We start from the raw sequence: 12,980 nt of genomic DNA on the forward strand, positions 1-12,980 counted from the left end.
TGTATAAGAGACAGATCCCCTTCCTATCCCCTTCCTATCCCCTTCCTATCCCCTTCCTATCCCCTTCCTATCCCCTTCCCCTTCCTATCCCCTTCCCCTTCCTATCCCCTTCCCTTTACCGTTTTGAAAGGCTTCTGGGTGCAGTTGGCACATGTGAAGGCGGTAGGGCTCCGGCTCAATGATGGGGCCCTCAAGCCTTAGTTATAGCCCCAGCCGGCCTGGGCGTTGGGGTGGGACATGAATATTTGCAACCAAAGTACCTTTGCCTCGCAGTGAGCGGCTTGACCTGCTTTGTTTTGAGTCACCTTGGCCTGCTGTTACAACTAGCGCCGGGCATTCACTAACTGTGGCATTAAACACTCTTGTTTCATTGTGCTTGCAGAGGATTGAGGAGCATTCAAGCTTTAGCCCACACAAAAATGATGGCAGTACAGTGAGCTGTAAAATCAGGGAGTTGTTGGGGCTGGAAGGGAGCTGAGGCGCTTTGTAGCCTGATCTGCTTGCGGTGTGGCCAGCTCTGAGGTCAGAGCAGGTTGTTCAGGGCTTTGTCAGGTTGGGCCTTGAGAGCCTCCATGGATAGAGGCAGCACAGTCTCTGGGTCCCTGTTGCAGTGTTTCACTGTCGTCAGGCTGAACATTTTTTCCTTATGTCAAATTAGAGCCCCTGTTTTCGGTTTATACCAATTTTCTCATTCTCCTAGCATGCATCTTGGTAAACATAGCCTGGCTCTGTCTTAACAGTAACCTTCTTAAAGGTTTTGGAAAGCTGCTGTCAGGTCCCCCTAAGCCTCCTCTTCTCCAAATTATACAAGCCCATTTACCTCAATCTTCCTAGTGCAGGTGCTCCAGCCCCTGTATTTTTGTGTGTCACTGCTGGACTCGCTTGTTTACAAACATCCTTGTTGTACTGGGGACCAAAAAGTGGATTTAGTACTGCAGATGTGGTGTACTTAGAATGCTGAAGAAAGGATGATAATTGCTTCCCTTGACCTCCAGACTGTGCTTCTGTAGATACAGCCCAGGCTGCTGTTAATCTTCATTGCAGCCAGGAGCCTGCTGGCTCCTTTTTTCACATTTTTGGCCCCCAGGACTCCCAGGCCCTTTGTGTAACTGGGGAGCAGCTCTGCTGAAGTCATGGCCTGTACCCTTTGCAAGAGGTTACTCCATCCCAGGTGTGGGACTTTTTATTTCTCCTTTATGAATTTTGTTGGGTTCCTTGTTGTCTTGTCCCTCAGACTGGCAGAGGGACACCCTTGAGCATTATCAGCTGCTCTCTCAGTTCAGTTTATTCACAAACTTAAGGGTGTACTCATCCCCTCTCACAGGCCACTGATAAAGATATTAAACAGGGCACATTCCTGAATAGTCTTGAGGAACTCTACTTCTGGTTGGCCTTCTGACAGAGTGCAAACCATTAACCACAACTCTTTCAGCCTTATGATCCAGCAAGGTTTTTGTCCATGTGATAGCCCACCCATCTGTGCCATAACATCCCAGCTTGGATAGACAGATGCCACAGGAGATAGTGTTGAAAGTGCTGAAAGTTAAAGTTAACACCACCTACTGCCATGTCTTTGTTCACAGATTTAGGGGGTTTTATCATAGAAGGAATGGTTGGTTGAGTTGTTGTTGCTTGCTCCCCTTTGGTGTATTTTAGAATACTTTGAAAGTTAGATGAGAGCATGACAACTATTTAGGTGTTGTTGGTAAAGGGTGGCCAGTTGGAGAAATGGTGGTTGAACAGTTTGCTAGTATAATTTCAGTCTTTATGACTGTATACTGTATTATATAATGATATGTAGTATGTATTACATTACAAATGTACGTGTTATGAGACACTGAACTGATAAGACACTTAAAACTTTTTCCCACCACTGGAAAGGGGACAACTGGGCTTTGTAGTCAGGCACATTAACAGTGCAACATGGTGGCATGAGCATCTTTCTGAAGAGAATGTCCAGTTTCTCAAGAAGTTAACTGCGGAGGAATACAAAGCTCAGACAGCCAGCAAGCTGTACCCTCTGAAAGATGAGCCATGGCCACTGAATGAGTGGAAACCAGGTGAGAAAGCATCTCTTCTGAAATACCAAACTTATGATGAAATTGTTCTTGTGTTGTTGCATTCAGTAACATCAGGATTGTGTCTTGTAAAGTATTCTCCTTTGTGCTTTTACCTCAATCAGTCAATACATCTCCTAGTAAATAAGTAAGTGTAATACATCAGTTCTCTAAAAAGCATTTAAAATATTACAGGGTGTTAAGAACCTTCTAAGAATGTTTGGTTTAGTCCAGATCAGCACTTTGCCAGTCCCACTGCTGCACGGTGACAAAATAATAAACCAAGAATTCATAAAAAAGACTCCCCAGGATATAAAGTATATGAACTTGAAAATGTTCTTGTAAATATTGGTGGACTCTGAAGAAAAAGTGTAATATATAACACATCCCACTATTATTGAGTGATTCCAAAGTCTTATGGAGTGGAGCACAATAGAAAGTTTCTGAGCCTTCAAAAGGGTCACAATATTTGACAGCAAATAACAGCCTGACAGTCTACAAATACATGAGAAGATTCTCAGGTATGACAGTGGCAACTGGAACAAAGAACATTTTTCAAACTTCGGAGTATTTATTCTTCATCTTAAGTGTTCTGTTTTTCATGCCACAGACTGTCAGAAGCCAGACTTGACAGATTGCCTTTGCTGTACAGTTGCAGTGACAAAAATATGCAAAGGTCAGGATGGGCGGAACCTCCTACAGTAAATTTTTCAATAGTTATTTTGACTCTAAAATTTTACATGAGTGTTGTGTTTTCTAAAGAAAACGACTCTGAAGCTTTAGTTGTTCTAACCTTAGTGGGAAACTAGTTTGCATGTTCTATCAAACACAACTGAAATAGATAGAACTTTACTGCTGGTGGGATTAAAAACAATTATTCCCAGCCTGCCTGCAGGGAGTCAGTGATGTTTTTCTCTCTCCTTCAACTCCTTAGGAAATATCAGAGTTAATGAGGCTTCGCATATTGTGAGATGGACTTTCAAATGTTAAATGTAGAGTTGCATCCATGTTCTGTTTTGATTTGCAGGTTCCATCCGAGTTGGTGTTGTTGCAGTAAAACTGGGAATGATGCCAATATGGACCAAGTCAGGAAAAAAACATGCTGTCACACTACTTAAGGTGAAATAAATCGTAATAAATTTCATCTCCTATAATGTATTAATTAACCAGAAGTTTTAGGCAAAAGTGAAACTTACCATTTGTTCAGAGTAGGGGGTCCCTAAAGAAAGGAAAGATTTCTTTCAGCCCTGCGTAGTACACCATGCCTATTCTGTTTATATCCCAAACGTTCTAGGAGCGGCCTGTCTTCTGCCTCAGTTGTTCAAATGCTGTAGAACGATGCATAGTATTACCTAGGTGAGGGAGGATGGGAGGCAACATAAAGCTGGGGTTAACTACCCCACTTCACTTTTTTATTTTGCCACCTGCAGGCACTTTGGGATTAATTTTACTTTGGTTTCTGAGCCTTTGTAGCCCTGAAGCTGCTTCTTCATATTCTCTGGCAGCTACTACTGTGATGAAGCTGTTTGATGACCTGTTGCTGCCATATGATGAACCAGTGCTGTGAAGGGCATCAGGTTTACAGGGAAAAGGAGCAGGAGTCTAAAATGTGGGCTTTGCTGCTGCATACAGTAGAGATTTTTGCAGATCTTGTAGGCAAAGGATGACTATGAAAATACAGTTTGCATTCTACTGATATTTTTTTTCTAAGATAAGCCTTTATTTAAATGATTGGAAACAGAATATCTACGACAAAAAGGTAACACACTCACCTAATTGTAGACTGTATCTCGTGTTATATAGATACAAATGAAAACAGACTGACTTTTTCTCTTGTTTTGATAATCTCTTACTATGGTCTCAAAATGTACACATCTGCTTATACTCAAATGAACACTTTTTCTTTTCTTAAGGTGCAAGATTGCCATGTTTTAAAATACATTTCAAAGGAAGAGTCAGGTGGAAGCACATCTCAGCTACTTGTTGGAGGCAAAAATGCATCTCCTTTTTCTGTAAGTGAACCACTTTGGGTGTTTTTCTTAGAATAGTTGTGTCTGTTGTGATTACAGTACAAAAATAGCATAGGTAGACTTCTTAAAAAGACTAATTGGCAGACATGCATGGTTTGGAACTGATCTTTTGTCACATTCACCCTTGCGTGTTTCCTTAACGTTAGTGTTGCTTCTTGGTTAAGAGAATAGAAAGGAAATTGAAAGTTTTGGCTCTTGATTCTCTAGGAAAGCTGTGGGTTTAGGAAGTTGCTTTGAGGTGCAGTGTTCCATGCTGATGGTCTGAAGGGCCTTTAGGAGTATGAAAAACTGTGTGCCGTGCTGTGGAGATGCAATATGAGACAAGAACTGCAAGATGCATGTTTTAATGGCCTGTTGTAAACTTAACCAGCTTCATCGGTTCTTTAAAAGACTTTGTTCTCTAGCTTACCCTTCTGTTATAATTTTTCCACAGATCTGCTGAGATTGTTTAATTTCATATAGTTTTACTGATGAGTAGGTTTAACACTTAAATTTTCAGGAAGATAGCTTTGAGATTATAGCTCATCAACAGCAATATCAAAACCACTCACTTGTTTAGACACCCCAGTTATCTGATGTGGAATTCCCAGGCACCTTCAATGGCTAAGGTTGTCTAAGAGCTGTCATTCCTGAGGAGGAAAATTGAATTATAGATCAAGGCAGGAACAAAGCTTTCCCTTAAAGGATTGCCGTTTCTGTGATCCGTTATTTCTATAAAATATCACTTTTCACTTCTTGCAGTATTCTGAAACTCATTTGTTTGATTTAGGCAAGTAAAAAAAAGTAAGACTCGTAATTACTAATCAGATTGTCTGGGTAATTGTGGCTTTTTGAGGTCATATATTTGCCTTTTGCAAACAGAAGCTGTTCCCAGAGCCTCAAAATTAGTCTGTGTACTTGTTTTTGCTTTAGTGGAGGTGAGAGAAAAAGGAGCTTTTTTCATTTGATAAATCTGTTGGATTTTATAGTACATTATGATTTTGAACAGGCTTATATACATTTTAAGGTATCTTTCTTTTATTCAGTGGACTTAATGCTATTTCTTATACTTCCCCATTGTCTATCCTTTCACTTTAGTCCACGCCTTCCAGGTGTGACATTTTTCCTGGAGAAATTACAGCTGTGGTTTTTGTTCCCTTTTACCTCAGTTTAAGGCTTACAAGAATGTGAATAATAATTTTCAAGTTGTACTATGCACATTAGACTTCTTACAGTTGATCTTTCATAAAGGTGATGTTGTTAGTGATTCAACATGTCAGAGCAAAACAGGTAGGAAGCAAGGAGTTACGTAGAAAAAAATTCTGTTTAAACAGCTCTTGTGAACTAAGAAAATTTCTTCAAAGCCAAACTACCTAAAATGACAAGTCAAGGATTTTTTAGTAGTTTGATTTATGTTAAATACTCTTTTGGACAGAACTTTTTTCAAGTTAGCTCATATTAATTTGGTTGAACTTAGACTTACTTTAATAAAGAAATTAATTAAATATCCCGAGGTCGATTTGTGTTGAGGACCTGACTTGAGACTGAGCTCTGTATTACTGTTATTGTTGTTATCATCATCATTGTATAAACTAGATCATTTCTGAGAAAGGACTTGGCATACTGATTCCGAACAATTTTACTTGTTAAGGTACTAACAAAGTGTCTTTCTGTGGTTTAGCTGCAGGCTTCAATCATTGCTTTTCTATGTTTATCGGTCTTTTTATGTGTTTCTTTTCTCTCTGAAGTATCTGGAAGTAAGAATTAAAAGAAAGCTGAATGATACTGTATTGTATTAGCATAAGCAGTTTATCTTCTGTTAATTCCTCGTAGGAACATCTGTCTTCGTCAGATTCCTCACAGCTACTGATTTTTAATGAATTCAATATAATGATTCCCTCAGTAATTTTACTAACAAAGAGTTTCATGTATTTCTTTTGGGTGTCAGACTGCTTAAAAAATGATAAGGGTTATTGCATTTTTAGCAAGATTTTTTATTTTTACTTTTCAGCCTGATGTAATGTCAGTCTGTTACAAATGAATAGATTTTTCATTATTTTTTTAATGCAAAATTGTTCTTAAAAGAACAATTCAGTCAGTGTTCTAACATTTTTTTTGTCAAAAATACTTTATATGCTTCCCTTAAGTGAGGACATATTGATCATTTTCCTATAGTACTGGAAGATACTGTTGGTCTTAAAAATAAGAACGTCTGAGAATTCACTCAGTGTTCTTCTCATCAGTGTTCCTTTTAGGAAAGCTTTGTAAAGACTGTGGTGTTTTGTTTGTAGAAATACGTTGCTCTGACTTGACTAAAGAAGATTTGTTGTTGAAGTAGAGCAGTGCAAGGCTATAGTAGGACTCCTGAGACTTAAGCAGTTTTTACCCCTTGACTTCACTATGCCTTTCTTCAGCTCTGGTAGCTCTTTCCAGGCACCTCTGCTGAGCTCAGAGCTCCCCTTGCTGTCATCTAAGGCAGCAATTTTACATAACAGTAGAAATAAAGGATTGCTATGCAGGCATTTAATAGAAAGGGGATTTCTTTACTTTTAATTCTTACATATGGTACCAGGGTTTAATACAGTTGTCCTCCATTGATGCCTCAAATTTTTGTGGTCTTTGGGAGATTTTGTATTTATTTGTGTTTGTGTCAGAAAACCCTCTTATTTCTCAAAGACTTTGTATCCACGCTTTCTCCTTAAATAAGGACAGATTCATAATATTAAAATTCTGGTCTGTGTCTTAAGTCGGAGATCCTCATCATCTTGCTTCCTCATTCTTTACAAAACAACCCTCTGTTCTCCTAATGTTTTTTAACAGAGTTTTAAAAATAAAAGACAAGGCAACATGCAGATTTTCAAAATAAGCTAAATAAAAATTTTAAGACAAATTAATGTAAGTAACTTTAAAATACACAAAATTATTTTTGAGTGAGAAAGAACTGTGCAGAACTTTTGAGAAGTGAGCCTCAGAGATAGGACTATCCACATGTGACAGTATTGTCAAATTGCTTTCTAGGAGAATTCATTTGAAGAAAAATCAGCTGCATTGTTTTTTTCCTATGGCTGCATTTTTCCTGCATCGCTGTTTTCATTGGTTAGTATCATCTTAGTGGTCAGCTGCTCTGTGAGCTGTCTTGTTTAAAACAGCTGAGAACAATTTTAAGTACTTTGTCAGACTTTTCTAAAAGGAGAGTAAGTCAGCAGTGGTTTGACACTATGTGCACTTGGTATATCTTAAAAATATATGAATCCTAAACCTGTTTTTTATTTTTCTTTTTTGTCCAGGGACTCTAGATTCTGTTCTGTGGGAAGTTAAGTATTTCTAGAAGCTTCTGCAAGACAAGGCTTTATTTCTATGGTTTTGTTAGTTAAATAAATTATATTTACAGTGATGTGAAACTAAGTCATTAGAATCTTTGAAAAAGAGAAGATGCTTTTAAATTACTACAAAATTCTGAAAGTCATGAAAAAGCAGTAATAGATTTTATATTTTAAATGGTTCGTTTCTCTTTTCTGATTTTAGAAATCTTCATATCTCTTGTTTATATGATGTAGCTATAGGGTAACTAGTTGACAGAAAATAAAATGCAGACACAGGAGTTTTAAATTAATTTTATATAGAGTTAAAATGCTAGTCTCAAGTTAAAAGTGTAGTATGATATATCTGTTTCTCAGAGTGGTGCTGACAGTCCACAGTCTCTTTCTGTGCTAGATTGATCCTTGGATATTTTAAGATCGCTTTTTTATGGCTGCTCTTTGTTACAGAAATCAGAGTCTGCAATGGAAATTTTTAAAGAAGCTGGAGTACCACGGAAGCAGAAAATTACATTATTTAATGTAACAGATGATGCCATAATTAAACCAGGTAATCTTTTTGAGGTACTGAATATTATATGCATAATCATTTAATGTCAGCCACCTGTAGACTTAAACTGAGTTATGATGTGCATTTAATTTTTGGTTTGTATGGAAATTTCTGGATGCTTATTTCTTTGTCATTAAGCACAAACTTAATTTTTTCTTAGGGAAAACTAGGAAATGGACTTTACTTTCTAGGGTTGAGAGGTAGTATTTTTCCTTTTTCCTGGATATTATGTTTCTGTTGATTAAAAAAATAAGTCTAATCCAAACCAGCTGATATGAACATTGACTTAAGAGATAAATGTCTGTAACCTTGACTCACTTGTTGGGAATAAATATGAATGCATTTACAGGAAGTTCTCTCATTGTCCTTATGAGAGAGGCACTGAGAATTTTGTGGTAATGTTTTTCTTAGGAGCCTAAAATAGCAGTTTGAGGTTTGTTTCTTCTTGCTGTATTCAGAAGTAGGACTGATGGCTGTCATATATGGCATTTTTTCTGGCAGCTTGCAAAGTAAAACACATTAAGACATGTTATAACAAAGTTTTCACCAAAAATCAGTATGAGAAGTTTGGAGATTTAATGAAAAGTTTTATGGTTTTAAGGTTTTATTAGCTAGTATGTTTAGGTTGCTTTCATTCTGTGCTTTTCATTTCTGTGCCATTAGAGAGGTTTTTACAAGACCTTTTTAAGACAGTGCTATAACTGATAAAAATCAAATCTGACATGAAGAGGAAGTCTGGACTGATAAATGGAAGCAAAAGCTTGAGATAAAGCAGAATCGCAACTTTTCAATAAACTGATTTTGCAGTGTGTATATTTTGTACATAACATCTTTCATGTAAATGATTTTCTGTCAGTTGACAGGCATCTTATCCCAGGTGTGTATGGATCATATAAATATAACATGAAATAATATGAGGATTTATATGCTTGAGACTTAGGAAAGGTTTACACTGTTTCAATTTGCATTCATACAGATTTGAAAACATCATGAAAATGGATGTGGACATGAAGTGATTAAAATTTCTTTTTTTTAATTGACTTAAAACAGGCTGGAACCTGTTAAAGATGCAGCCATGGATCTTCAGATGAAAGTTCATGTATATTGAACTGAGTTATCAATTCTTTTTAAAGCTGCTAATAAAAGAATATTGCTCTTGGATGAAATAATTTGCTGAAGACAAATCTTTAATTAAAATTAAAACATTGATACTACAAGCACTTAGGGGAATGAGTGTACTTGCAGTCAGGTGAGTGATGTCACTGACTGGCTGTGCCACTACTACTAAAGGGTAGTGGTAATTCCCCAGTAGATGAAGCTGTACTAGTACCACAGTCTTTAGTTAGGAAACACTGTGTCTTAACAAAGAGGCAAAGAGGAAGCATTGCAAAACCTTTTTGGTGTTTTGGGTTTTTTTTTTATTCTTAACCCCATTTGTTATAGGAAGTGTTTTGGTTGGGATTTTTTGTTTGGGGTTTTTTTTTTTTTTTAAACCCTCCACCTTGGAAAGTGGTAGTAGTTACAAGTGGAGCATGTTCAGTTCTCTTGCCAAGTTTGTTTATTTTGAGTCTTAACTAATTAAGCATTTTGGGCTTTGTCTCTTTCAGTGTCTGAAGTTCAATGTATCTGAGTAAGCCCTTGACCCTTCCTTCCTACTCATGTGGAATTGGACTAGGAACTGAGGAATGTGTTTAAGTAGTAACTGAAAAGCACCTATTTTAGTCAGTGAGATTTATAGAGAAGAACAAATAATATATGAATAAAATCAGTTTTGTTTCCTGTGACTGTAATCTACCCCGGATGGTAATGATTTAAGAGTGGTTCAAGGATTTGAGCACTTAGTTGAACATGATCTCTCCTCTTCTTTTGAAGGTACTCCTTTGTATGCTGCTCACTTCCGCCCAGGGCAATTTGTGGATGTTACTGCAAAAACGTAGGTTCCTAATGATTTAACATGTACAGTTCATCTTTCAAACAGACTGGTTGAATTTTTTTTTCCCCTTCTACTTTGACTTGAATGCATAGCTTACAAAAACTGAAATACAGTTGTAAGAATACTGAGAGGAAATAGAAGTCCATTCATCCATTGGGTCAAAAATACCAAATTATCTTTCTTTGCTGAGGCTTACTTTTGATTTTGAACATGATAATTAAACAAATAATGCTATTAGGGCTATGATTCTGTATGTATAATCTGTCACACATACATGATTAGCATGGAAGTTTTGACAAACAACTTGAGAAAGGGGCTCAAGCTTAGCACGGGTGAAGAGGTCTATAATGCAGGAGTATATAGAAGTGATAGATAAATGCTGGAAGGCTTCAATTCCCAGAAAAACTGCTTAATTCTGATTTCGTGAAGAGATATGAAGAATGATAAATCACGTGGAATGAAAGAAAAGCAAAAACATAGTGAATACATTTAGCAGAGCTGTCAAATTCTTCTTTTGTTTTCTCTCATATTCCAGCTCATCTCCTTGCCAGCAATGGTAATGATCTTTTACTTTAACGTGGGAGGAATGATTTCCTCTCAGACCACTGAGTATGCCAAATTAGAGCTCAAGTTGTAGAGGGTGTCAAAAGAAAAACTGGCATTGCGACAAAGACTAGTCATGCCTCTTCTGTTATGTCCATGATTTCCACTGCCCAAGAGAACAGAGAACTCCTATCTCCATATTTCAGTGAAGTGCATTTTTGTTGTGTTGTGATACAAAGATAATGTTTTCCATTTGATGTTTTATTTTTTGTGTAATGGAGATAATACCCAGCTGGCCTTGTTGAAGTATCACCCATTGTAATTGTCTCACATATGTGTAACACTTAACAAATGTCTAATATTATTCACAGGGCTTTGTATAGATGGGGAAATCGACCATATCAGTACAACCAAGTAGTGGATTCTAATACAGCTACACTTCACTATACCTATGAAGGTACTCTGTTGAGAAAAGGAGATCAAGGAGTTAACTGGAATTAGTCTTTTTTTTTTGAACTTCCGTATGTAATACTTAGATCTGGTATATTATTCATTCTACTTCTAAATTGCATTCAGTGAGCAGCCTATAAAAGACAATAGCTTGTTTGCAAAGCAAAGCACAATGTTGTTAGGAATACAGTCATTCCACGTAGATTAAGTGTCATGCTTTGTTAATGCAGAAAAGCTTTGGGTTTTTAGAAGTATTTAAAGAACTCAGAAACGTTTCTTTTGGCTGTGTAAAAGATACTGGTAAGAGGCCACACAATATTGATTTGTGTCTTGCTGTATATATTTGAAAATACTAGCAAGATAAAATTAGGCTTGGTTCGTGTTCATGTTCAATAAATCCATCCTATCTTTTAATTCAGTATTTCTAATCTGGTTTCTCCAGGTATTTCTATGATCCCATTTCAGAAATTAGCTTTTTTTGTACTGCTGATTTTGGTAGTGCATTACATAATCCTACTATATAGCTGAAGAAAATTCTTCAGCTGAAGAGAAAGATTGATTTTATTTATTTATTTTTTTTTAATCATGGGTTTTCTAGAACTATTGGAGAATCATATTAACAGTTTTTCTGTATCCAGGGTTTTTGAACATTTTTTCTGTGATCTACTTGCATTCCTGGCTTCTACTTCTAACGTTTCTTTCTTCTAAATTACCACTTTTCTGGAGTGTGGCATTTGCCGTATTCCCTTAACTCATGGGCAAGAATTAAATTATTTTACTACATTTCAGTTTTTCTTTGGGTCTTTTACTTAAACCATCCAGTGTTGCTTGGTGTCATACTTGGGTGGGGGGTTTCATTATTTTTCAGAATACTGTATCCAGCATTCCTAGTTACTGTGCCTGTAAGTACAGATTTCACAGCGTCATGAAAATATCCAAGAAATGCTTCAGTGAAGGGGAAAAAAAGTTATCTTGGGAACGATTACAGCATTAAGCTTTAACATTTGGGCTGCACTGTGAAGGAAAAATGAGAATGTACTTCATGTTAGACTTGTGCTCTGAACCCCCCTCAAGAGGAGCCAGCTTATCCCTACTGAACAAAGAGGGAACCTGCAAGGTTTGGTCCACAGGCTGAAATGATCCTTTATACATTATTTTCTAAAGTCCCATTTTCAGAAGTGATGTAGGCACTTGAAAGATCCTAAGCTATAGGGGCATTTTGAAAAGGCACATAAGGATATAATGCTGGGTTACAGTAGGTAGCACAGTTTGTTTTTCTCTCCTTCCATCCACAACTTCCATCTTCCTGGTTCAAACCATTATGGACTTAACAGACAGTAATTCATAAAAACTTGCTAACACCGCTAGTAAAGTTTATAAAAATATTTTTACATGAACACATACTTTAAATTTTTAAGATTGTCAGTAACTTTGTTTTACTAGAGGAAACACTGAAGTGTGGATTATTTGAAATCATATAGATGAAGATATCACTGCTGTTAATAGCATGATTAATTCTAATTGCTCCTTTAAGAAGGAAAGGAAGAATACTAATGTCACCTCAATGAGGAGATAATGTAGTGGTATATAAAGGATTTTTTTTTTCTTGCTAGCTCTTAATGATTCATTTGAGCAAGGTATCCTTTCGTATGCTTTCTTCTGCCAAGACATAAATCAAAACTATGCTCCTTAAAAATGAGCAAGCTTTTCTTATTGTCACTTGAGCAAAGCGCTTGCACTACGTTTCAGAAGTCATGGTTAGCATCTTGATTTGGTTAACCAGTGTAGGGTGGTTTTTTATAACTGCTTTTAAACTTTCCTTGCAAATGTTTTTGACAAAGTCTTTTGAAATGTTTTGATTAATTTATGCCTCTGAAGAAAAACACTTTTATAGAAAGGAGAAGGTTCAGTTAAAGATGTATGCAGTTTGTTTTTCTTTGAAGTCTCATAATTTGTTCAGCACAGTACAAGTACCTTTTAGAGCACTGACAGTAGGCAGTGTGTCTGCATGCTGTCAATCTTTAGTGCTGAATTTTTTCCTTGGTACTCATTTTCAGCTATTTAAAAGCTCAATCCTTAAGTGTTATAGCAGTCTTTAATGAGTAGACTCGTCCTCAGTGC

General features: G+C 36.8%; 1 protein-coding gene across 1 annotated transcript in view; it reads left to right on the top strand.

Annotated features, from left to right (window-relative positions):
* The first annotated feature begins 1,870 nt into the window (after positions 1–1,870).
* The window catches only part of MRPL3 (mitochondrial ribosomal protein L3), a 31,920-nt gene continuing 20,810 nt past the window's right edge, over positions 1,871–12,980 (top strand). Inside the window, exons 1-5 of the mRNA XM_026843278.1 lie at positions 1,871–2,060; positions 3,085–3,176; positions 3,971–4,069; positions 7,834–7,933; positions 9,806–9,866. Of these exons, the coding sequence (XP_026699079.1) occupies positions 3,123–3,176; positions 3,971–4,069; positions 7,834–7,933; positions 9,806–9,866 (314 nt within the window). The 5' untranslated portion in view covers positions 1,871–2,060; positions 3,085–3,122. The remainder of the gene's footprint in view (positions 2,061–3,084; positions 3,177–3,970; positions 4,070–7,833; positions 7,934–9,805; positions 9,867–12,980) is intronic.

The sequence above is a fragment of the Athene cunicularia genome, assembly GCF_003259725.1.
Source record: "Athene cunicularia isolate RWA chromosome 2 unlocalized genomic scaffold, athCun1 chr2_part1, whole genome shotgun sequence".
NCBI classification, from domain to species: domain Eukaryota; kingdom Metazoa; phylum Chordata; class Aves; order Strigiformes; family Strigidae; genus Athene; species Athene cunicularia.